Raw genomic sequence first — 25,525 nt, 5'->3', positions numbered from 1 at the left:
TATTTTTGAAGAAACCCGCTCTCATAGTTCCATCCAGTATTACCTTTTTAACATTTAATATTCCGGAGGGAAACAAATTAAACTTTCTAGATGGATAAGGCCAATATTCATTACTTGCCCATAGGGCTGACTACCTCACAGGTAGACCTGATTGAGATTTTAATCTCGTTGCATGCACACTCGCTGCTGAAAGAATGTGCTAAGCGTTACAATAATGACAGCAAAGGTGCCGATGTCTTGAAAACTGAGGACCACCAAGGCAAGTACCCAATCATCCCACAGAAACGTATGACGTACATGCTGGACGCTAACATCAGGGCCATTGCCAACCACCCGTCTCTGCTGGTAGACCACTACATCCCAAGGCAATTCCTGAGGATGGAGCCCACTGAAATATCTATAACATCGAGCGATAAATTCAAGAAACTAAACACAATACTGTCTATGATTATACAAAGAGACCGCAAGCAATTCCCAAAACCGTTGAAAGTTTGCCTGATCTCGCACTCCATCAAAGAACTGGACCTCATCGAAGGCCTGGTCCTAGGGAAGTACTTCAAGATTAAGAGATTCTCGGGGACCCCTCTGTATGACGAAAAGCATGACCTCCCTTATGACATGCCGCCAAAATCAGCTGCATCTTCCCGCACTAGCAACACTAGCGGAGGCAAACGTGGAAGACACTTGTCCACGAGAAGCACCGAGAGTAGTACCACCGACGTTACCATCAACACGAAGTCCACAAACTCAAACTCAACAAATACCGCATCTGTTGCTAGCTCGCCGAATGATTCTGATTCAAAAACAACTGACTCAACTTCAACGTATACTGGCTACACAAAGGATACTTACCACTACTCAAGGAAAATAAAGAAACAACTACATCCCGACATATACATTGACGATTGGTTATTCTTGACAACCACCAGACATTTGACACACGACCCAACGCTACTGAATAACATCAATGTTGACCTCATAATATGTTTTGATCCACTCCTGGACCCATCTCTGCCAGGCGTCTCGTCCATCAGGAACGTCAACGGTAAGTCAAACCCTATCCCGCTAATCAAGTTAGTAGTGTGTAATTCTCCAGACCACTTCATGCTGGAGAGAACCCTTTTGAAGAACGAAGAACTCATAAAAAGCAAACAAGCTGAGGATGGTAAGTTAGACGACGATAGTCTCGAGTATGTGAACACAGTAGATGGACTAATGCATTTCCTACTCACAAGAAGCAAGTATTATAGGAGTATGCATGGATCAGATGAACTACAAACTGATGTTGATTACCAAAGACTAATTACTTCACTGCTGAGAAATGAAAACTGTAATAATGTCGTTCCCCAATTGAGAATTGAATCATTTGATTTCAAGAAAGCATTCAACGAGCAGGCCTCTATTTTCGAACCTAGACTTTCCAAACTAAAGTACTCAAACTCAGAACTGAAAATTTTCAATACAGTATTTGATATTAAGAGCTATCAATCGACATTGATGAAGCAAACTGTAGAAAGACTCAAGGACTTAGAGAATGAAAAGGAAGAAAATGAAAAAGTCATTTTAAGGAAAAGATTGCACAGTACTGAGACTCAAAATGAGCTAGATGGTTTGAAACAAGAGATCGGTGTATTCTATAAAAAATTCAAAGACGATGAAAAATCAATGATAGACTCTGAGAAGAGACTTGAGAGGGCTAATGCAGAAACTTCGAAACTGAGGGAGCGTATATCTGCAGTGGAGGAGCAAAAGGCAAAATTAGAAAGCTTAATTAACTTATCTACAGATCAGGAGATGAGTTCTCAAATGGAGGAATTAAACGAATTGATAAGAAAAACTAGGGTGAACCTGAAGGAACTGAGAACACAGAATGAACAAAGCAGCAATGAGAATGACGAACTCAGGTCTCAGTACCAGTTAGATTCCTCTAAAGCTGCGGAAAGCGCCAGTACTCTGTCAGCTCTCAGGACCGAGCTGGAAGATCTAAATAAGCTATTGTCAGGCCCTGCCTTGAAATTAAAGGTCAATGCTCTTACTGCTGAAGAGAAACGTGTGAGGAAAGAATTGTATCAGATTCAAGCCAAATCAAAATACTTGAAACACTATATCGAGCTGATGGAATCACAGTATTCACTAAAAACCAACGGAGCACCAAACTCATCGGTTGGAGGTCGTACTTCCAATAATAGTACAAGGATCAGAAGCACTAGATCTGCCACACCTTCATACACTTGAGCAACTCCACTACTGAATCACACCAATTGCATATTTATAACACTTTTTTATTACGTTTGTACGTACTTTATATGTAAAACATCCATGTAATAATAGAACTGCATTTGAATATCTCGTTCTTTTTATGTTTTGGATGTAAACTCATTGTACCCCCAGTATTAGACTTGACATATTACAGAAACTATATAATTATGATAGAAGTCCTCAAATTAACCTTATCTAGGTTTGATGTATGTGTAGTAATTTACATACATACCATATATATGAAATACAAGCCATTGTGATATAGTTCCCTCTACTAACTATGGTGAAGTTTAATATATTAAGCTTTCTGTGAAATATTTCGGCTCATCTTGTTAACGAAAATTCCGTATCCGCATCAAAGGCACTTTCCCCTTAACTTGTCACATTTTCAAAAGACCCATTGATCAACAGAATTGGTTTCATTCTTAGTGACCATCTTTAATAATGGTCACATATATATAGAAGTCAATTATCCCAGCAGCGATTGAGTTAATCAGCTTATCATTAAAAATACAACCACATTCGAGGAACTTTGCTAACAAAATCGCTATAAAGTGGAAGCTACTTTCATATATAAGAGACTAAGCTACAGGATGAATATCAATGACATCAAGGAACTTGTTGATCAAGTTTCTGTGGAAGATGTGGTGAATTGCGTAGTAAATAAGACTACACGCTACTTGGATGACACCCCGTGGTACAATATCTTAAAGGACTATGTCTTCTTGATTGTACTATACAAGTTTGTCAAGAAAATCTATTATTATCTGGCTGGCTATGGTTTATTGAAGTCCATGCAGCTATTATACAAGAGTGTTGCGAATTGGATATTTCAAAGATTACTGGAATCACCTTTGCTGAGAGGCTCTGTTAACAAAGAGGTCTCTAAGGCTGTCGCTGGTATGGAGAAAGAACTGATCAAGAACGATGATCAATTGGCTGATTTTGAAGTTTTACCTAAAGAGGGTTTATCCAGTGAATCTATCAACAGTGAATTGGATAAGTTGAATTCTATACTACCTCATACGTCCTGGGAGCAAGGCAGAGTATCAGGTGCTGTCTACCATGGTGGGAAAGAGCTCATCAAGTTACAAAGCGAAGCTTTTGAGAAGTATTGTGTTGCTAATCAGTTACACCCCGATGTTTTTCCTGCAGTAAGAAAAATGGAAGCTGAAGTGGTGTCCATGACTTTGAAAATGTTCAATGCACCTGAGACAGGTTGTGGTACTACTACATCAGGTGGTACCGAATCGCTTCTATTGGCATGTCTGAGTGCCAAAGTTTACGGCCTGAAGCACCGTGGTATCACCGAACCTGAGATGATTGTCCCCGTAACAGCGCATGCTGGGTTTGACAAAGCTGCCTATTACTTTGGTATCAAGATACACCACGTTGATCTTGATCCAGTTACGTACAAAGTTGACTTGAAGAAAGTCAAGCGGTTAATAAATGGGAACACAGTCTTGCTCGCTGGTTCTGCTCCTAACTTCCCACACGGAATAGTTGACGACATCGAAGGCTTGGGCAAGCTGGCTCAGAAATATAAGATTCCACTGCATGTTGATTGCTGCCTGGGCTCATTTATCATTGCGTTCATGGAGAAAGCCGGGTTCAACGACATTGGGTCTTTCGATTTCAGGGTTCCCGGTGTGACTTCCATCTCGTGTGACACACATAAGTACGGTTTCGCCCCTAAGGGTTCCTCCGTGATTATGTACAGAAACAGCGAGCTCAGGAAGCACCAGTACTACGTGGACTCCAAGTGGACCGGTGGTCTGTATGGTTCACCCACGCTAGCGGGCTCGAGACCCGGCGCACTAGTCGTGGGCTGCTGGTCTACCATGATACACATGGGTGAGTCGGGCTACAAGGACTCCTGCACGCGCATAGTGTCCACAGCGCGCAAGTTGAAGGACCACATCCGCAACAAGCTCCCACAACTGGAAGTGCTTGGCGACCCCAAGCTGTCAGTAGTGTCGTTCTCCTCCAACAAGCTGAACATCTACGAGCTGGCAGACCGCCTCGCCAAGAGCGGCTGGCACCTGAACGCGCTGCAGAAACCCGCCGCGCTGCACCTGGCCATCACCACACTGAGCGTTCCTACGATCGACACCTTCATCGAAACACTCACGGAGGCCGTCGAGCAGATGAGCGCAGACCCCACGAGCACACCAAGCACCGAGGGCACCAGCGCCCTCTACGGTGTCGCAGGCTCAGTGAAAACAACAGGCGTAGCAGACAAACTGATCACAGCCTTCCTCGACACCTTGTACAAGGTCAAGTCCGACTAGTATGTATTGTATATAATATATGTATTGTATATATTGTATATGTTATAGGTATACAAATACACGTACGAATACATGTGACAAGCTACAACGCAACACTTCTAAAAAAAGAACTCATCACCGACCACGGAATGCGCCTAGTTTTCCCCTTCTTCCCACAGCTCATCTCCCACACAGACGCTGCAGCAGAATAACTCAGGGCACCGCCATCGATATCGAAGTCGAAGTCGAAATGGATATCGATGTTCCGCTCTTGTGCAGCTGCTTCTAAGACAAGAGGCTGCGTACAGCGTGATACAGCAATAAAAGTTTGTGGAAATGGTCCTTCGTACGGGCCTCTCTCTCTATAAGCAAGATCCCCTTTCAGAGTCCCTTGTTGTACAGGTGTCTCTAAGCAAGATCCCTTCTTTCCTTACAACCAACCCTTTCCCACATCCCACAGGGGATTCTCTGCCCGGTCTTTCCATTGGACGCCCCTTTGCGCCATTCGTTCTCCCAAATTTTTTTCAGCGTCTTCCCTATCGCTTCCCCCCTCCCGTCCAAAGTATTTAAGCAGCGCACCCTGGGCTTTCCCTTCCGACCCTTTTCCCCAGAACAAAGGACAGAAGTGTAAGCGCCGAGGGTCACTATTCTAACTGAAAACCCCAAATGTCGAAGTTTCATCGCCAGGATGGTGCCAGTGGCACCACCAACAACAACATGTACGTAACCACCACGGGTGGCGGGAAGAACGCGCCGAAGCAGATCTTCGTGGCGCACAGGAGGTCGCAGAGCGAGCTGACGAGCCTGATGATAGAGCAGTTCACGCTGCAGAAGCAGCTCGAGGCAGTGCAGGCGCAGCAGCAGCAATTGCTCGCGCAGCAGCAGCAGCTGGCGCAGCAGACACAGATGTACGCCAGCCAGGCACAGGCACAGCCACAGCCAGGAACAGGACAAGGACAAGGACAAGGAACAGGACAGGGTGTGGACGCTATGCTGGGTGCTAACACCACGGCGGCCGCCGTTGCAGCCGCCGGCATGGCCAACCAGAGTGGTCAGAACCAGGCCCACCACGCCATGGGGGGCGGGTTCCTGCCACAGCCCCCTAACCCGCACTACAGTACTGGCAACAGTGGCAACAGTGGCAACGGCGGCAACGGCGGCAACAGCGCCAGTGGCGGACTCGGGAGCAACCAGAGCCTCGCGTCGCCCAACAACCTCATGGCCGGCGGCAACAGGTCCAGAACGCACTCCAGGAACAACTCAGGCTACTACTACTCTAACACATACGACGGCGCCTCTGTGACCACGCCTTCAGGCCCCAACGCCCACAGGAGAACGGGATCTCAGTCGAGCGTGTACGGCCACTCCAGGAGACACTCCCTGGGGCTGAACGAGGCCAAGAAAGCCGCAGCAGAAGAACAAGCCAAGCGTGTCGCAGGCATCAATGACTCCCTGAGCGGCGTGAACGTCAAGATCGAGCCAGTATCTCCAGATCTGGGCTCCCAGGAGCAATCCAGCTTCGAATTCCCACAGAAGACGCATCGCAGAAGCAACTCAAACTTGTCACCAGCATCTTACAAGTTCCCAGCTAGCACACCAACGAGCTCTGCAAACACTGGAAACGACGACGATTTCACACCTACGTCTTCGATGAACAGGAGATCGAGAAATAGAAACTCGGAATACAACATAGGCATAAACTCCAACTGGAGAGTACAAGCACAACAGCAACAGCAACAGCAGCAGCAGCAAGGCCAACAGCAATACCAGAATACACAACGGTCACCTTTCCGCCACAGAGCTTCAAACTCAAGAGACTTTAACTCCTTCTCAACACTCGAGCCACCTGCAATGTTCCAACAAGGTCACAAGCCCCGTAACTCTAACTCATCCATACACAGCTTCTCCTCAAACAGCGGAGGTGGAAACAACCAAAACAGCAGGAAGTCATTGTTCGCACCTTATTTGCCTCAGGCAAACATTCCTCAATTGATCCAGGAAGGACGCTTGGTAGCAGGTATACTGAGAGTCAACAAAAAGAACAGATCAGACGCCTGGGTGTCCACTGACGGTGCACTAGACGCTGATATCTACATTTGCGGTTCAAAGGACAGAAATAGAGCTTTGGAAGGTGACTTAGTGGCAGTGGAATTATTGGTAGTGGATGACGTGTGGGGATCCAAAAAGGAGAAAGAAGAAAAAAAGAGAAGAAAGGACGCATTACAACAAGATATCATACCATTGAACAGCAACGATGACTATCACAATGACGCCTCTGCCACTCCAAATACAGGTGCACCATCTTACAATTCAGACGATGTAGTATTATCTATGAGATCTGATGGCGATTTAGGTTCTCCAACGAAATCTAGTATCAAGAGAAAGGGCTCATTGAAACAACGTCCAACTCAAAAGAAAAACGATGACGTCGAGGTCGAAGGTCAATCTTTGCTTTTGGTGGAAGAAGAAGAGATCAATGATAAGTTTAAGCCTTTATATGCTGGTCATGTGGTAGCAGTCCTGGACCGTATCCCAGGTCAATTGTTCAGTGGTACTCTGGGCTTGTTAAGACCATCTCAACAAGCTAACAACGAAAACGCTAAAGCTCCTCAAAGCCCAAAGATTGCCTGGTTCAAACCAACTGATAAGAAAGTACCTTTAATTGCTATTCCAACTGAATTAGCACCAAAGGACTTTGTTGAAAACGCTGATAAATACACAGATAGACTATTTGTTGCATCAATCAAACGTTGGCCAATCACTTCGTTACATCCATTTGGTATCTTAGTTTCAGAACTGGGTGAGATCAATGATCCAAATACGGAGATCGATTCTATTTTGAGGGATAACAACTTCTTATCCAATGAATATTCTGACCCTAAGGATCCTTCCAAGGAGAAGACCACTTTCCATCCACTGGAAGTTTCTGACAGTGCTGTAGCAGCTAGAAAACAATTTGATAATGCGCATGGTTATTCCGTATTATGTATTGAAGAAAACGGAAGCATTTCTGAGTTTGCAACACACTTAAGAAGGGATAACGAAGGAAATCTTGAACTCGGTTGTCATGTTGTTGATGTAACTTCCTATATTGAAGAGGGCTCCTCTCTAGATAGAAGAGCCAGAAAGAGATCGTCAGGTGTTTACATGCCTCAAAAAGTAGTCGATCTTTTGCCGGAGACATTGAACGATGCCATTAGCTTGAAGCCAAACAAGAGTACATTGGCTATATCTGTCGTATATACATTAGACCCATCTACATTGAAGATCAAAGAGACATGGATTGGTACTAGTAACGTGACCCCAACGGGAAAAATGTCAGTTAGCGAACTAGACAAGCGCTACAATACTGGAAGTGCTGATCCAGTAAGTTCTGCCCTAAAAGACATTGCTACCAAATTTTACGCTGATAGAATCAACTGGCCAGAAGCACAGTTATCACCTGCCCTATCTTTACTTGATAGTCTTGACGATGAAAAGGTTAAGGCTGACTTGAACCTCTTCTCTTCCAGTATTGGTGGCTCTGTAATTAGTGAACTACAGAGAAAAGTTAACGCAACCGTAGCTGAAAAACTGTATACTAAGCTAGGTGATTTGGCATTCTTGAGAAGACAAACTGCCCCTGTAGCAACAAAGATCGCATCTTTTATCAAAAAGGTGGAACATTTTGGGTATGAAATCGATACTTTCTCTGCAGACACTATTCTAAAATCAATTTTGAAGATTGATGATCCTGATGTCAGAACTGGTGTCGAGATATTATTGTTCAAGACCATGTCTAGAGCAAGATATTTTGTTGCAGGCAAGCTTGATCCTGACCAATACGGCCACTATATCTTGAATTTACCACTGTACACACACTTCACTGCTCCAATGAGAAGATATGCTGACCACGTTGTTCATAGACAATTAAAGGCAGCAATTTACGATGTTCCTTATTCAGATGATATGGACTCCTTGAAAATTACGTCCGAATATTGCAATTTCAAGAAGGATTGTGCAATGCAAGCTCAAGAACAGGCTATCCATTTACTACTCTGCAAAACAATTAACGACATGGGCAATACTACAGGACAATTGTTGACCATGGCTACTGTCCTTCAAGTTTATGAATCATCATTCGATGTTTTCATCCCAGAATTCGGTATCGAAAAGAGAGTTCATGGTGACCAGCTACCTTTGTTAAAAGCAGAATTTGATGTAGTTAGTAGAGTTTTAGAGTTGCATTGGCAACCAGGCATCGACAGTGCTACATTTGTTCCACCAGATGAGAAGAATCCAAAGTCATACAGAAATTCGATTAAAAACAAGTTCAGATCAACAACAGCTGAGATCGCCGACACTGAATTTGATAGAATGTCAAACAATGATTCGTTGGTTAGTGACTCATTAAGTAAGGAGCTCTCTAAGTTGAGTTTGTCTGTTCCTCAGTTAAGACTACCGGAGAGAAAAGATGGTAAGAACGCTTTGAATAATTTCCTAGCAACTGTAAATACCAGAACTGAGAATGATAATTACATTCAAGAGATTTACGAACTACAAAAAATACCTATTCTCTTAAGGGCAGAAATCGGTATGGCATTACCTTGTTTGTCAGTGCGTGCTTTAAACCCCTTCATGAAAGTGGAACCAAAACACTAAGCTCATTCCTTAAATTACTATGAACCTTGTAAGTTTTACGTTGTTGCTTTTTTGAGTAATTATAATATCTCGGGTGCTAGTTACCTCACTATTTGTTATATTTTTTTGTTGTCAATAATGAGTTCGATAGCTCACTCATTTTGTAATTTGCATATTGCCCCAACAGGTGTTATAGAGAATAAGACAAAACTTTTTTGTGCAAGATTACACTAATAAAAACTCGGCCATAACCACAATAATTAATTGATGTATAAGAACATTTATTCAAATAAAAATAAAGACATTCATTTCACTGCTTGTTATCCTTTATATTCATCAACATATAGTAGCATCATATATCACGTTCCTCCGATACAAAGAACTGCTGGAAGTTCTAAAAATTGCTGAGTTTCCTGGTAACATCGAAAGGCTGAATTAAACTCCTTCAAGCATCTAATATTATCATATAATTTTAACTATTCTACACCGGATTGATATCAATAAGAGCTTAATTTCCTTTTACAACTGGTATTGAACTTCATAGGTTATTTTTTTGTGCTTCGATTACTACCTAACACAACTGAAATATACAACTATTTGCAACTATTTCAAATTGAATAGACTATAAATCCATATCATGTTTGAGCAGTTGACCATTTTCACTCCTCAAGGTGAAGTGCTTTACTATTACAATTGTTATGATAGAAAGTTTGCTGAAGCCCAGGTCAATGCAGTTATTTCCCATTTGCTGACTTCGCCAATCTCGAGAGATCATGGCAGCTCAAAATACAAACTGTTGTCCATTCCTAGTGTTTCAAAGAACGCAAAACCTTTTACAGTTTTAAGTCATGTGTCGAAACAACCTGAACTGTATTTTATTATAACTTATCCTGAACCATCTATGGAATTAAACAACGAAGCTCAAGAAGTGCTTGATGTAGCCATTGCCTTATGGGATTCTCTACCGATTAATGATATCATAATAAAAGCTGCTAAAGGCACTGGCAAAAAGAATGCATTCAACTGTATAGACATCTCTGGGGAAATAAGTGAGGATATTGAGAAGTTTGATAATTACCTGAGGACAAAATACAATGAATCCATTAAGGTAGACCAGGCTAATACTAATATTAACTCAGATGAAATCAGAGCTGAAAGTCCTGGTGCCAAGAAGAAATCGAAGGCTAAAAAGCCTATTAAAGGTGGCAATAACCGTAAATGGGGTATTGACGGTGCATTAGAGGAAACTGGTAATGATTCAGGAACTCTTGATTTTTCTGATCCAAACGCCAAGCCCACTGGGGAAATGTCACAGAATGTAGATACCAATATTGATACATCAGATTTTGGTAGCAAGAGTAAATCAGGTGATTTCTTAATCAAAGAAATTGACGATATTTTAAGTCAGCAGCAACAACAAAAGTCTTCATCAGGATCCGACAATACCGGTTACACAAAATCTGCATTTGGATTTTTGCAGAAGCATTTACTTGGTAATAAAACCATTACTGAAAAGGACATACATGAAGTTTTGGAGAAATTTAAACAGAAACTGATTACTAAGAATGTTTCACCTGAAGCTGCTGACTATCTATTAAAGCAGGTTTCAAGAGACTTAGTTGGTTCAAGGACAGATAATTGGACAAGTGTTGAAAATACAGTGAAGCAAGCGGTATCTAAATCTCTGACTGAAGTGTTAACACCAGGTGTCTCTGTTGACTTATTACATGAGATTCAGAAAAAAACTGGAAACAGAAGTGCTGACGGGAAAAAGAATCCATATGTATTCTCAGTTGTTGGTGTAAATGGTGTAGGTAAGTCAACCAATCTTTCAAAACTGGCTTTTTGGTTACTACAAAACAATTTTAGAATACTAATTGTAGCATGTGATACTTTCAGATCTGGTGCTGTCGAACAATTGAGAGTTCATGTAGAAAACTTGGCACAATTGATGGATGAGAAGCATATTAGAGGTTCCAAAAATTCTAGGGGAAAGAGTGGAAATGACTATATTGAATTGTTTGAAGCAGGTTATGGTGGCTCAGATTTGGTCACGAAGATTGCAAAACAGGCTATAAAATATGCCAAGGAGCAAGATTTTGATATAGTTCTTATGGATACGGCAGGTAGAAGACACAATGACCCTACTTTGATGTCGCCACTTAAGAATTTTGCTGAACAAGCGAACCCTGATAAAATTATTATGGTTGGTGAGGCTCTTGTTGGTACTGATTCTGTTCAGCAAGCCAGGAACTTTAATAATGCCTTCGGTAAAAATAGGAACTTAGATTTTTTTATCATATCAAAATGTGATACAGTCGGTGAAATGCTTGGAACTATGGTGAATATGGTATATGCTACAGGTATACCGATTCTATTTGTAGGTGTTGGCCAGACATATACCGATTTAAGAACGCTGAGTGTAAACTGGGCGGTAAATACTCTAATGTCCTAAGTACATACGTATGATATCATATTTATAGATCTTATAGAATTCTAATGAATTTCCTTGTAATTGTTATTGACAGTTTTGAATCTATGGCCTGTGAGTCCTCTTGAGTGTCTGTTGAAATTATCCTAATTGTTTATCAGTGACATATTTATCAATGATTTATTGTTTCTTCCTCTTTTTTTATATACAGTTTGTTATTTTCATCCTCATTGATAATATATCCTTCTTCCTTTTTTATGTTTTTAATGTCAAGGATCTCGAAATCCGGTGCAAAATTCACATGCTCTTTGACAGGGATTACTGTTTCCACTTTTATTTCAGGCATGTTAGGTTCAGGACCATCCTTTATGAGATCAATATAATCATCTTCTTCGTGGCCCAGAATGCAATGAAGGATGACTAATGAACCAGGCTTTGATAGAACCAAACTATTTTCTTTACAATAAGATGCTGCTACACATTCCGGACATCCATCTTCACATGGACAGTCAGTAATTCTTTGTAGTGTTCCATTTAATATTTCTTGTATATGTTCAAAAGCCTTGCTAGATAATCCAGACCCATATGAGCCTCCATGAGAATCAAAAAAAACTAGTCTAGCTGGTCTCTTTCTTTTAGTTTGCCTTTCTGCAAACTCCTTCTCTGGTGCTTTACATTCTGTTTGTATTTCGTTGGAACCAGCGACAATAAATTTTGGTAGTAACCCCATTATCGCGTGCTGTGCAGCATGAATAGCGCCAGCAGCATTTAACTGTTTGGATTCCAATATTTCCAGAGCTCGGCTTGGGATGTCAATCCATAGACCTTTAGAATTTATTATCACAGGTGGATTATGAACTTCTACAGCGTCAATAATTCTTTTAAATTTATCCAGTTTAAAGAACCCAAACACTATAATAGTAACTTTTATTTTACCAAAGTACACTGGAACATCAGTACCTTCCATTGATCGTACATATTCAATTTCCTGTGGATCTATATCTGTAAAGTCACGCTGATTAGTAACCCAATCAACGTCAACTCGTTGAACGGTGGCATATTTCTCTTCTGGATTGAATTCTTTTACTAGATATGGATAACCTTGGTGAATGAATATACCACCGTCATATAAAGTAAAACTGGTCCTCGATGCTTCGACTTCTTCAATGACTTTATTTCTCCCATTAGTAATATCTACAACGGCAAACTGATCTTCCTCGGCTCCTCGCAAATTTACATGTTTGGATGGCCACGGCAAAAAACGAATATTACAATGATAACCGTTTTCATCTTTTTGTAATCTCTCATGGCATATATTTCTTAATAACTTGTCATTAAAATATTTCTTATCCCTTTCTATGTTTACTGGAAGTTCAAACGAAGCACATTGAACATGCCCTTCTACAATTAGCATATTCGTGAAATCCAATACTAAGTCTTGAAAGGAATCAGGATCTTCACTATTCATCAATAGATCTGGATGGGCAACATAATGCTGATCTACGGGAGAATCACTGGCAACCACAACAGTAAGAGAATCTTTTGATCTTCTTCCTGCTCTACCACTTTGCTGGTGGAAATTAGCTAATGAAAGTGGAAAGCCACACATTAGCACGGCATCCAAACCACCAATATCTATACCTAATTCCAAAGCATTGGTTGAAATGACCGCCTTCAAATTACCGTGAAACATTTCTCTTTCAATTTTACGACGATCTGCTGCCGAATATCCACCTCTATATGACATGACATCTGTAATTAAATCCTGTCTTCCCATCTCCTCAAAAATGGATCGAACTTCTTTCATCAACAGCTCACAAACTCTCCTGACATAACAGAAGGCAATAGTTCTGACATTGGCCAAAATTAGGTCAACCAATATTTTAGCAGATTCACTAATGAAGTTTTCTCTTTTTCTATCATGCTGACTCAGAACTGGTGGATTCCAAACGACTAAATGCTTTGTGCCTCTTGGGGAACCATCATTACTAATTAGCCTCACCTTATCAATACCAAAAATGTCCATCATATGTTTGACTGGATTTTTCAGTGTAGCAGAACATGAAATAAATCTTGTAAAAAAATTATCATAATGTTCCCTGCACAACCTCAACAATCTCCTCATTACTAAGGCTACATGGGAACCAAATAGCCCTTTATATATGTGAAGTTCATCAATCACAACCAAATGTAAGTTAAAGAGAAATCTTCTCCAATTGACATGATTCGGTAAAATACTGGCATGTATCATATCTGGATTAGTGAAAATAACTCTTGCATTATTTCTAATAAATGATCTCTTTTCTGGATCGGTATCACCATCATAAGTATCCACAACAACATTTTTCAACGATGGAATTTTTGACAATATCACTTGAAATGCCCTCTTCTGATCTTGCGCCAGCGCTTTAGTAGGGAAGATATACATGAATGTCGATTCAGGGTTGCGAAACATCAGATCAAAGGCTGATAGTTGATAAATCAATGACTTACCTGATGATGTCGATGTCGTAATAATTACATTTTCACCATTATGAACAGCGTTAATTGCGTCAGCTTGATGGCTATAAAATTGAGAGTAGCCGATGGCATCCAGAATTTCGGAATCTATATCAACGTTTAATTCTCCGTACTCGGCATGTCTTTGTGGAATTTCCATGTGGGTTTTTATTTGGCCGTTATAATGCTCACTTTTTTTTAGTTTACTGACCATTTCAGTCATTAAAGGTCGGCTTTCTCCAGTTTCTTCGTTTACTACTTGTTTTTCTTTCTCTTCTTTAGCTTTCAACATAGATGTAATTGGGTCTTCGTAATCCTTAGGTTTCGGCATATGCTTCAAAGCTAGCTCATCCAACTTTTTCATTGTAGGTATCCCTTCATTTGACGCTTCCTCGATAAATAAGCTTAACCTCTCATTAAAAAAAGCTTCTCTCTTTTTAATCATCTTCTTCATTTCTTCTGGGGTATATGTTGGGAGGAAAACTTGCTTATTTGGGTTATCCTGCCCATTTCTGTTCCACGTTCTCTTCATTGTTCCATCCACAAATTCAAATATTAATATCTGAGTCGATCTGCTCTCTTCAAACTGTTTTTCTATCTCTTCCAGTTCAAAGATATCGTTATCTCTTTGTTGGTATCCACCTTTGTTGAAATCAAACAACTTTCGTTCCGTTACTATCTGGTTCTCATCGATGTATTTGAACACTGTCCCTCGTGGCATCAGCGCAACTACACGAGCAAAGTCCATTTCATTCACCTCACGTTTCATACTTGCATTCAATGGCTTACTCAATGTCTCAAATGATGGGACGACATGCTTGCGACATGAAAGAAAAGTATATAAGGTGTTCAACTTGAAGAAGAACTTCTTGAAATCCCTTAACTGGAAGTCATCTTGCCCAGCTGATTCTTCTCTCTGTTCCTCAACTTTAGGTCTTTTTAACACAGGCTCATCCATTTTTATTCTGTAATGGTATGGGAATAAATCTTCGCTTGATTAACCTGAAGTAATTACGAGCATATGCATCTGGCATTCTCTAGCTCATCGCAACTTTTATTTTTTGCTAAATCAAAATTCCGAAATTTTTCACCCAAATTGAAGGAACTTCCCTTTAATTTTGCAAGATATAAATAGTTTTAGCATCAGGGTGGAGTAACTCGACATTAGCAGTTCAATTAAACTTGTCGACTGCAAATCTGAGTAGAATATTGAAATTTTGGTAGAAGCCGGGGTTACTTGCGATTCTTCAAATTAACGTTTCCGACCACTCTAGACTTTTCAATTGAGGATAGAGTAGTTCTTCAGAGTTCAAAGTGTATTCTTTAGGATAGGTAGTTATTGGTTGTGAGAAGCCTTAAAGTTTGTTTTTTTTATTAGTTTGTGCTGCTTTGTGGAACTTAATATAAAGAAGATGTCATTTTCTGCCAGTCAATTCATTGGTAAACTAGGGACTTTGGAAGACAGCCAGGAATCTATCAATAGTGCGTCCAAATGGCTGCTATCACAGTACCGAGAGGCTGATAACGTTGCAAATACCTGGAAAGATTATATGCTAAAGGATTCCGTTAAGGCAAGGAGGAAGCTGTTAGGGATATATTTATTAAATCACGTTGTCCAACAGGCCAAAAGCCAAAAGATAGACCACTTCCAGAAAGCCTTCAGCAATGTTGTCTACGAGGTTATCAAAAATGTTTATCCACAGTTGCATCCAGAGATGCAGAAGAAGGCTAAAAGGGTCGTTGATATATGGTATGATCGTGGAATTTTTCCCAAAGATATCCTACAAAAGCTAAGAAATTCCATTTTAGAGATTAATAAAACGGCTAAGTTAGACTTAGAATCTGGTAAAGACAAGAAAACAAGCTCAAGTAGGTCTGGTTCGATTGATAAGGATCGCACAAAGTTGTCGCTAGAACTACCGGATACAATAGAGCAATATGCAATGTTACACAAGGAGTTGCGAAAACTACAACAGAATGCTGTTTCGCTAAAGACGAGATTTGATAATTCTGCCAGCGAATTGGATCCATCGAGTCATGTATATGAGGACAATTACAATACTGTTTCAAAAATAGCTAACTTAGCCGTCGATGCTGTACAAAAAAGTATGGACACTAGACAAAAGGCGATTGATATTATTCAATCTGTCTTAAACGCAGAGAAAAAACAATATGAAGCTAGCCAGACTATGCTAACAGAAATAAACTTCTCGCTAATGTCAAAAAACCCAGCTAAAATTCAACAAATCCCAGAAGACAACGTTCTACCGACATACACATCTGGGAGTAATGCAAATGATAGTAGTAGTGATGATGATTCTGATGCAAGTGACAGTAGTGAATCGAGCTCGGATGAGAAAGAAGAGAAACAATTAAGTGATTTAAATGACAGGAAACGTTCTCCTGATGATAACTTAAATGAGAATGACTCTTCAAAAAAAATGAAAGCAATTGAAAATGAAGAGAATGTGGGAGAAACGGAAAAGAATGAATTAGATGAAGCTGAGAAGAATTCTGAAAACAATGGTGAAGATACTGGAGGAAATATAACCTCAAATATTCAAGATTTACTAAGTAAATTGGCAAACTAGATTATCTTATTCTATTTGTTTGGATAACGACGAAGTAGGCCTACTATGTAAAAAGCAAATTATATAAATAATAATACTAATAACTGCTAAACATAAACACGCAGTTAAATTTGAACTTACATGATATATATAAATATATTAAAAATATTCGGATAAGAGAAAGATAATTGAATATTATGTAGTAAGAATCTTAATTTAAGTGCAAAATAATAACAATATAATGTCTTTTTACAAGAAAATATCTTATGAGGAAGTAATAATAAACAAATGCTTATCTCTGTAGATCGACAACACAGGATTTATTGTTCTTATGGCAGTATAGAATAGCCCATTTGTGCCCCTTTGATGCTTCCTTCGATAAATTATTGTAAATACTTGTAGCAAAACTTCTAGGAGTAGAGTTATTGCCCGATCCAAAAACCTTCCGTAGCCATTCATCTTTTTGTGCAAGAGAGGTGATCGCAATAATATCCATCGCCTCATCCCTTAATGCATCGACTGCGATTATAGGTGCATTTGATAAATCATTTATGATTGCCTGAGATGCATGTCTCGCACCATCTTCATAGACCCATTTTTCTCTTTTACTGGCTTTCTTTGAACGAGTAGCCATGTTCGGAACGTAAGTAATCTTCCTATTAGCATTCCCATTAAGAGGCTCATCATTATCATCCTCCTGACTGCTTCCTGCACTGCTACCATCATCCCATCTTTTGGTTTCCTCATATTTCTCAGAAGCCAGTAATTGATTTTCAACTCCTAACTTGCGGGTCGTCTCTTGCCTGTACAAGACGAGAAATTCTTCCAATGTTACATCAACATCAATATCACTGCCCAGATGTTTCACCTTTAATGGTTTGTACTTTCTTTTTTGACTGTTTACAGTGTAGGATTGTTGCTTAATTAAGACAATCCAGTCAACTCCATCTTGCTGGGCGCCACTTACGACATCATCGACTGTATAACAGTTTCTCAAAAAGTCGGCCTTGATTCCATTTTTCCATAGTTGGTTTAGAATATTTACTCCAATTGTATCAAAAATACTGTTCGAGAAGCTGGATACAAGGACATCACAGCGACTAGGTTTCCAGTCAATACTAACATCTTTTAGAAATTCCTTCCTCTTTTTAGTTCTATTTTTGGAAGCTAGTTTGAAATAACTTTGCGCTATCCCAAATATTGTTTCCCAGGCAAGATTAAATCCAACTGCCCTAAATGCAGTGCTAGATTTTCTACCGGATGGTCTTGCAAAGTATGATATTAGATTATCGTATCTACCCCCTGCAGCAATCAGGTTACGTGATGAACCATCATCATATATTGATTGAAACATTATACCACCTTTGTAAAATGCACTATTGTAGTTTGAGAGTGGGGAAAGAACAATATTTCTTGTAACCTCCAAAGGTTTCAGATAGTTTAAGACTTTTGAAATATGATTTAAAGATTCCTCAATTTTCCTCAAGTAAGGACTGTCAATCATTAGTTTTTGCAGCCTCTTCTTAGCGCCCTCGAAATCCAATTTAAAATCAAACATTTCGAGATCATTCAAGGCAGTTGATGCAATATTCAATTGAGATTTCAGTTCCGCTTTTATCTCCCTGAAAGACTTTGCAAAACCTATCTGAGAGAGTAGTCGTGAAACAACTGGCCTTTGCGCTTTATCGATGTTTAGGAAGTTAAATACATTATCCAATATGTCAGCGTGATTAACTACAAATAAAGTGTTAGTCTTTTCATACACTGGGAACACAGTCAATATTTCATCTATGATTTTTATGCTTTCGGCATCATAGAACGATGACTCAGATGAAGAAGTAGAAATAATGTCGAAATCAATTTCACCAAATCTTCTGGGCTCTAAACTTGATTTTGAATTTTCAGGTGGACGATAGACATATTGCATCCGATATTGTTTGTTTATTGTACTGGTTGTTTTCGAAAGGTATCGAGCCATGGGATATGTTAAATCATATTGAAGTTGCAAAACTGTACCGCCCAGATCTAAAACCTCATACACATTTTGAGTTCCATATATTGGCGCTTTAGGGAATATTCGTGGAGGACCATTATTCTCAACACCACCATGTTTTCTAAATATTTTGACTACTTCTTCCGTCATTCTAGCACGTAAAATTTGAGCAAACTTTGTAGTAACTTGCTTGTTATTATCATATAGTATGTCATTTGTTAAACTGTATGGCTGGTCAAATAGTGTTTCTCTCACTTGCTGTTGCCAAGGAGAAGAAGGGTTAGATAGACTTTTTAAGGCTTCTTTGATTACTTCATCAGCATGTTTTGCTGGTAGCCATCCACTGTTCAAAAGAGTTTTTGCCCCAGGCCTTTTTTGTGGGTCATGATCGACTAGCAAGGTTATGATTTTCTTTTCTGTTTTCATTCTATTGTTATCGAAATCATTTGGAAACTTTACATTAGATGATCTTAAATCCTTTAAAATATTGACTCTTTCCATACCTGTACTAAATGGATATATCATTTCAAAAAAGATGATACCCAAGGAGTACATATCTATTTTTTCATTATAGTTTCCTTTTCCGGTTAGTACTTCCGTTGCAACATATAGTGCAGTGCCGATTGCTGAAGTCAAATCATCTACACTTCCTGTAGACATCTGAGAGTCCAATTTCAAGGCATCCAATGATTTATGTACATTCTTTGCCAGCCCAAAGTCACCAATCTTAACATTACGAGATTCGTCAATGAAAATGTTCATAGGTTTAAGATCTCTGTGAATGATACCTTGGGAATGTATGTAACTTAAGGCCTCTAGTATTTGTCTGAATAGTCTCCAATATTCATCTCTCTCTTTATTGAGACCTTCATTATGTATTAAATCATATAAGGTGCGATTTTCACAGTATTCCATTTGAATAAAGAGAGTACTCCGCTTCTTAGTTTTCTTCATGGAATCTTCTCTAACAAATTCAATGCCATTGCTAGCACTTTCAGCATCCGAAAAATCAGAATCCGTTTCGTCTGATTCATTCGATTCATCTGATTCATTTTTAGAGTTATCATCACCACTATTTTCAAAAACTATATCGGGATAGCCAGAATTAGAAATGAAATCAAAATTACTCTCGTCCAAATCTTTTGTGGACAATCTGCTGGTAAAACCGCTAGATAACAATAGGTCATCCTTGGATATTTCGGAACTTTCATCTGAATAAGACTCATCATCACTTGATTCAAAAACGTCGTTATCGACAATATCTTCCTCCAGCCAGGCAGCATAGTAACGTACAACATACTGATGATTTAAACTAGCAAGCAACATTACTTCACTAAGGATGCTCGATAATTTTTCTTCAGAGTGTCTAATTTTCTTAATGGCATAATATCTACTATCAAGCGCATTTCTGGCTTTAACAACTTGACCAAAGGCACCTTTACCAAGAACAGCAATTTCTTCAAAATCGGTGGCATATCTAGACTTAGTAGATGGATTGACAGAAGAAAATCTTGATCCAACATTGAAAGATCTTCTTCTCATACTACTACTTGAAAGTGTTCTATCTTTAGTCTCATATGATGAGCCCATATTTTGAAAGTTTTGGAATGATTTTTCTGTGTGAATGAACAATTTGTTAGCTGAGGAATCAATGTTGGTTCTGAAAAATTTCATAGGAAGGAGTTCCAGTGTGCCCAATCTTTTCTTGGGATCATTATTAAGCATTTTTGATAGAACATCGTGTAAGCTCTCATCCATGGCGTATGCTTCAAGAAAGTCAGACGGCGTAGAAAAGTCCACTACAGATTCGATACCATTAATCATCTGAAGAAAAATGACACCCATTTGCCAAATGTCCGTCATCCTCGTCGGCTTCATAGATGGATTTTTACTTAGCTCAGGTGCTGGCCAAGCAAATTCAGGTAATTCTATATTGTTATCATCTTTATTAGGATATCTTGATAGCATATTAATTATGATGTAAGCATATGAAGGATGGGTAAGTTTTGGTACTGTATTACCCAAGTCGGTATCTTTCAGTAACAATACGGTCTCTAAAGATATGCATCTGTGAGGTATACCAGCCTTGTGTAAGGATTCTAGACCTTCCAGCAGTCGAATTATCCAAACTCTAGCAGTTGCTAAGTTCACAAAGTTGACAGATTGAACAATCTCGCCAACTGAATATGCAGGGGAATATTCTGTCAATATCCTTATCTTCCAAAAAAAACTCGAATGGTTTTTCCCCATCCTTTCAACTGTAAATGAAAATACTCTCAAGACGTTATCATGCTGCACTTTCAAAAGTGATTCAAGCTCTTTCTCTAAATTTGCTATCTCTTTTTTACCATTACTTGTATTGAAATATGGATTTTTCAAGTGAATTTCGGTTAACAAAAAATAGAAGTTTTGCATCATTTCTGATGACATTAAAACATCAGCTAATGGAGAATCAGACGGTACGTATGGTTTCACTAGATACTGATTGGCAAACGATAAAATGTCATTTTGCAGAAAAATCTGCTTTGGAGCTACAACAGCACAAAATTTGAATTGTGTATTATTTGGTAGTTTTGCCTTCATTACCTTAGGGAATAATATAGCCTCACCTGATGATATCCAGTCCTGGGGCGGCATGAGATTTACCTGGCTTTTATGTTGGAATATTTTCTCGTCATCCTCATCGTCTTGTCTCTTAGCTAACTCTTTCTGCACAATTTCATCGATACGTTTTTGTTCATTGATTTTCTTTTCCTCTATCCGGCGTTTTCTTTCTTCTTCTTCTCTTATCATCTTCTCTTCTTCCTCTTTTATCCTTTGTAAACGCTCATCTTCTAAAGATGATGTAGTGACATTGTTTTGGAATTCATCTAATTTCTCTTGTATATACGATGTTATCTCAAAGACCATTTCTTGACCTTTCAATTCTTTAAATATCTCCTTCAGCCTGTTTTCTAGTACCTTAATCTGGGTATCTGTGACATTTGATCGTTCACCGAAGGATATTTCTGGTGCAGTATGTGGATACATTGGTGTCATGGCAAAATGGACTACGAGTGATAACTCTTCAGGATCTTTATCCATAGATCGGAGACTAATATCAAACTGTATTTGAGGTTGCTTGTCCCATTTTGATTTCTTCCTGGTGCGATCTTCAAAGTCATCCATATATATCGATTTTATCGCTTCCAACTCATTGCATTGAATTTCATAGTATTCATCCAATGACAGATAGCTTCTGGACATCTTGAGTTATAAGTAGAGTAAGTCTTGATGCAATGGTTTCTTTTTATAATTTTTTTTTTTTTCAAGATACTATGACAATGCTCAGATTAAAGTATTTATAGGGTATCAATATCAGGTTTAAGTGAATGGGCATGAATCAATTGAAATATCTATGGTGGAATAAACTATTTTCTGTAAGATGTCTAAAATTCTCGTCTTCTAGTGTTCAAAAGTTGTTTCTTGTGATTCGGCAGAACAGTAAGGTATATCAATTGGGTATTTTGCTAATAGCTAAATTAGGTTTGAGTACTATATTAATATAGCTGTGTATAAGTATTTTGATAGCTCTTTAATTGAAGTGATATTTTTTTTGAGTACCTTATCAACATTGGTACATATAGGTATTATATTCAGATGCCTATGGTATAAACTTTCTTAGCACAAACTCAACAACAACTAGCTATGACACATTACAACCAGGAGATGAGCTGTTGTTATTATGGCTAAATTCCAAATTTGATGTTTTCCGTTAATTGTGACACCAACGCTTTCCATTTGAATGTGCAATTCATTAACTCTCAGATAGGTGATCTTTCTCAGAAAGTAGCCTAGAGAGATAGGTTTAGAACCCTTTTTTTTTGGTAAGATTGGGATTAGCACCCCTCAGATTTCAGTGTACAGATCCACTCTGTTTGGGAAAGAACTGTCAAGAAGCACTTTTTAAATTCAATTATCAATAATAAGAGCAAATCACATGATTGTATTTATGAGTTCTGTGGCCAGCAAAAGCTTGAAAAACTACAGATGGTTGGGTAGAAAGTATCGGCTAAATTTTAGTGCCAACAGTAATTTACATAATTAAATTCTAGTTCCCTCTTTACAAAAATATTTTATTCAAATGTTATAATTCACTTGCCGTTCCCGACAAGCTTCAACAAGAATGAGTGATTTTATTTGAATATCAACACATTTAATATTAAGGTAGCGGTAATTTAAGTATACAGTGAGAAGTATTAGACTGTTAAAAAATGTAAGTGGTATAAGCATAACAGAAAAAAAAGAAAAAAAATAAAATCGAAGTGGTAACGTCAGAAATCTAAAATCCTGTAAGCAAATAGGAAATTCATATATACTAAAGTCACATAACAAAAAAGAACGACCAAAAGAAAACAATTGAACATAGAGAAGATATTAAAAGAAGTATAGGAGTCATTAGGTGTTTCTCACAATTGCTAGTGTAACAGCTTGCATTTGAAATAAAAAGAAATAAAAAATTCAGAGGTCTTAAAGACGTGATTGAGAATAACAGAAATATTATACTGTTGGTAAAGAGACTTCTTCGTTTGCGCTAGAATACAAGTCGGTGCCAACTGTTGAATCATCGAGCAAAGGCTTGAACGGTAGCTCGTCAGTAATTGATGGGAAATAGCGTCTGTAAGTAAAGTGTGCAAAAACCATCCCCAAGATCGACCCGATGATCACATCAATAAAATGGTGTCTGTAATCCTGAGTACGGGATAGAGCAATTAGAGAGGCTATTAATAGAGGTACTAAGGCTAACGTCTTTCTCCATAGACCTACGTACTTCTTTTCTGTAAGGAGTTGACCACAAAGCCAGTAATATAGGTAGCCCAGGCCAGCAAAACTTTCACTTGAGTGGCCAGAAGGTGTAGTCCTGAAACCATCTAGCAATACATCGTAATTTTCAGTGGTACAAACCTCATCGATAGTGTAGTACCTATCGGTTGGTAGATCTGATCTTGGTTGGCATCTAGCCAAGAAGTCAGGTCTCAGTCTTCCAATCCAATTCTTAATGAAGTTTGTGAACAGGCTACAACTAAACCAAGCAAATATCAAACCCAGCATCGAAACATATATTAGGTAGTATCTATGTCTAGGGTCGGCAAAAAGAAGCCAAACCACGAATATCGATAAAGCAGGAACAATAAAGCTGTATATGAATAACATCACATCATTAACTCTTTCTACCTCCGCATATGGATGGGAAATGGTTCTGTCATCCAGGGAAAACTGCCTTTGAAAAGGTTCCTGGTAATACACCGGATAATTGACTACCATAATTATCAATAGCAGGCATACGTCCTGTATACGCCATTTTGAAGATGTAGTGGTGGCCAACCTCTCTAGGCGACTATTGCTCTCACGTTCCCCACGTGCTAGCCCAAATGTCAATCTGTCAATGTTCATCTCTTTGTATATAATGTCGACAGTCCAATAAATTATACTGATCAGTGGGCACTAACGATAAATTTAAAAAGCTTTGTAGTGTTGATGTATTTGTTTTAGTAGCAAAAATATCGAAAATTGAATTTAACCTGACTCAATCACCCAATTTTGAAATCTTCTGTCTTTTTATACTTCGATGAGCTGTGTGACTACCTTTGTTGTCTTCTAAGTTTAATTTTCTTTTGTTTTTTTCTTTCTTTAGGACTTCTACGGGGAAATTTCAGGGAGTTTATCAAGCGTAATTTGAATGAAGAAAATAAGGAATGCAAGGTTATGCAAGAGGCACTAAATGCATGACAACTAATATTAGGGTACAGCTCTGTCATGGAATAACAGGATGAGTGTTATCAAAACGTCTCCTTCATATTTTTGAAGCTAAACAATTTTATACCCATTTATTTTTTTTACTTTGGGATCTTTCAGAGCTGCTAAAATGTATTCCGAAGTATAGAGAAACTAAACCAGAAACCCAACTGGTTAACGAAAAGGGTTAGAGTAACTTTATACAGTTAAATATTAGGATGACTGCAACAAGATGTGGTGAAGGGATATATTCTGTGGATAACTGTAGAGCATGATTTTCATATTGTAGGTTTTCTAGTACTACCTAACAGCGCAAAAAAAAAAACTAAAAGAGTTGTACAGAAATATATAAAACCTAGTTCATATATTCTCTGTATTTACAGGTGGTGTTATAGGACTAAAATGGTAGTAGCTATTTGTTCTTTGGGTGGGGAGGGGACCGTTTTCTACTAATGACATTGATAAAATTGAAGGCATATCATTTTATTTATGGCAGTTGATTCTGTATTTACAACTCTGTTGTTTCCGTTTTGCGATTCTTATGTGTATATATAGTTGGCATAGATTGGTGACTTGCCTTAATCAACTATTTTTGAGCAATTCTTTCCGGTAGATGTACATTGTTACAACATTCAGGTTGTTGTATACCTTTCTTTGGGATTTAGGCCAATTATTGAGGTAGAGACAGGTTATTCAGGGCGCATGGGTCAGATATTTTCCTTTAGAACTACATACTTTCATTCATAGAATAGCCAGTGAAAAAGGCATAATAACCGCCACACTCGACAGCTATGCATTGAATTCCACGTACGGCGACATATATATGAGTTCGATGGAGCTGATGCATTAACTGGCCTTCGGAAATACACTGCTGAGAGATTGAGGTGTGGTACATGCGGTGTGTTCAATAGGGTAGTACCACTTTACTTTAAAATTATTAACGTAAATCACTTACCTGGTAGCCAGTAAACCACAGCAGAATGTGGCTGATGTCATTTAAGGTTTTTATACTACCTATGCTTCAGTGTGTGTGTGTGTGTCATGGCTTAGTAAAAGTGCGAGTTTAGCATTAGCATTTTACCGTTTCCTGCCAAACTTTCTTTTTTCC

The 25,525-nt window shown here is 38.8% G+C and overlaps 8 protein-coding genes across 8 annotated transcripts; 5 read left to right on the top strand and 3 right to left on the bottom strand.

Moving 5' to 3' along the window:
- Positions 1-90: 90 nt before the first annotated feature.
- HDA2 (Hda2p) lies at positions 91-2,235 on the top strand (the record flags this gene model as incomplete). The annotated part of the gene is made up of 1 exon (XM_446856.1): positions 91-2,235. One exon carries the CDS (start codon positions 91-93, stop codon positions 2,233-2,235), a length of 2,145 nt encoding a protein of 714 aa, XP_446856.1.
- Positions 2,236-2,852: 617 nt separating this feature from the next.
- On the top strand, positions 2,853-4,550 carry DPL1 (sphinganine-1-phosphate aldolase DPL1; the record flags this gene model as incomplete). Its single annotated transcript, XM_446855.1, has 1 exon — positions 2,853-4,550. One exon carries the CDS (start codon positions 2,853-2,855, stop codon positions 4,548-4,550), a length of 1,698 nt encoding a protein of 565 aa, XP_446855.1.
- Positions 4,551-5,195: 645 nt separating this feature from the next.
- SSD1 (mRNA-binding translational repressor SSD1) lies at positions 5,196-9,170 on the top strand (the record flags this gene model as incomplete). Its single annotated transcript, XM_446854.1, has 1 exon — positions 5,196-9,170. One exon carries the CDS (start codon positions 5,196-5,198, stop codon positions 9,168-9,170), a length of 3,975 nt encoding a protein of 1,324 aa, XP_446854.1.
- Positions 9,171-9,786: 616 nt separating this feature from the next.
- Positions 9,787-11,604, top strand: SRP101 (Signal recognition particle receptor subunit alpha; the record flags this gene model as incomplete). The annotated part of the gene is made up of 1 exon (XM_446853.1): positions 9,787-11,604. One exon carries the CDS (start codon positions 9,787-9,789, stop codon positions 11,602-11,604), a length of 1,818 nt encoding a protein of 605 aa, XP_446853.1.
- Positions 11,605-11,752: 148 nt separating this feature from the next.
- On the bottom strand, positions 11,753-15,037 carry HRQ1 (ATP-dependent 3'-5' DNA helicase; the record flags this gene model as incomplete). Its single annotated transcript, XM_446852.1, has 1 exon — positions 11,753-15,037. One exon carries the CDS (start codon positions 15,035-15,037, stop codon positions 11,753-11,755), a length of 3,285 nt encoding a protein of 1,094 aa, XP_446852.1.
- Positions 15,038-15,491: 454 nt separating this feature from the next.
- RTT103 (Rtt103p) lies at positions 15,492-16,670 on the top strand (the record flags this gene model as incomplete). The annotated part of the gene is made up of 1 exon (XM_446851.1): positions 15,492-16,670. One exon carries the CDS (start codon positions 15,492-15,494, stop codon positions 16,668-16,670), a length of 1,179 nt encoding a protein of 392 aa, XP_446851.1.
- A 271-nt stretch (positions 16,671-16,941) lies between these two features.
- Positions 16,942-21,888, bottom strand: GCN2 (serine/threonine-protein kinase GCN2; the record flags this gene model as incomplete). Its single annotated transcript, XM_446850.1, has 1 exon — positions 16,942-21,888. One exon carries the CDS (start codon positions 21,886-21,888, stop codon positions 16,942-16,944), a length of 4,947 nt encoding a protein of 1,648 aa, XP_446850.1.
- Positions 21,889-23,181: 1,293 nt separating this feature from the next.
- DPP1 (bifunctional diacylglycerol diphosphate phosphatase/phosphatidate phosphatase) lies at positions 23,182-24,075 on the bottom strand (the record flags this gene model as incomplete). Its single annotated transcript, XM_446849.1, has 1 exon — positions 23,182-24,075. The coding sequence occupies one exon, from the start codon at positions 24,073-24,075 to the stop codon at positions 23,182-23,184; it is 894 nt and encodes a 297-aa protein (XP_446849.1).
- Positions 24,076-25,525: the final 1,450 nt, after the last annotated feature.

This window comes from Nakaseomyces glabratus, chromosome H (assembly GCF_010111755.1).
Source record: "Nakaseomyces glabratus chromosome H, complete sequence".
Lineage (NCBI taxonomy): Eukaryota > Fungi > Ascomycota > Saccharomycetes > Saccharomycetales > Saccharomycetaceae > Nakaseomyces > Nakaseomyces glabratus.
Note: the sequence above shows the minus strand (reverse complement) of the source record. Positions and strands in the feature narration are given on the sequence as shown.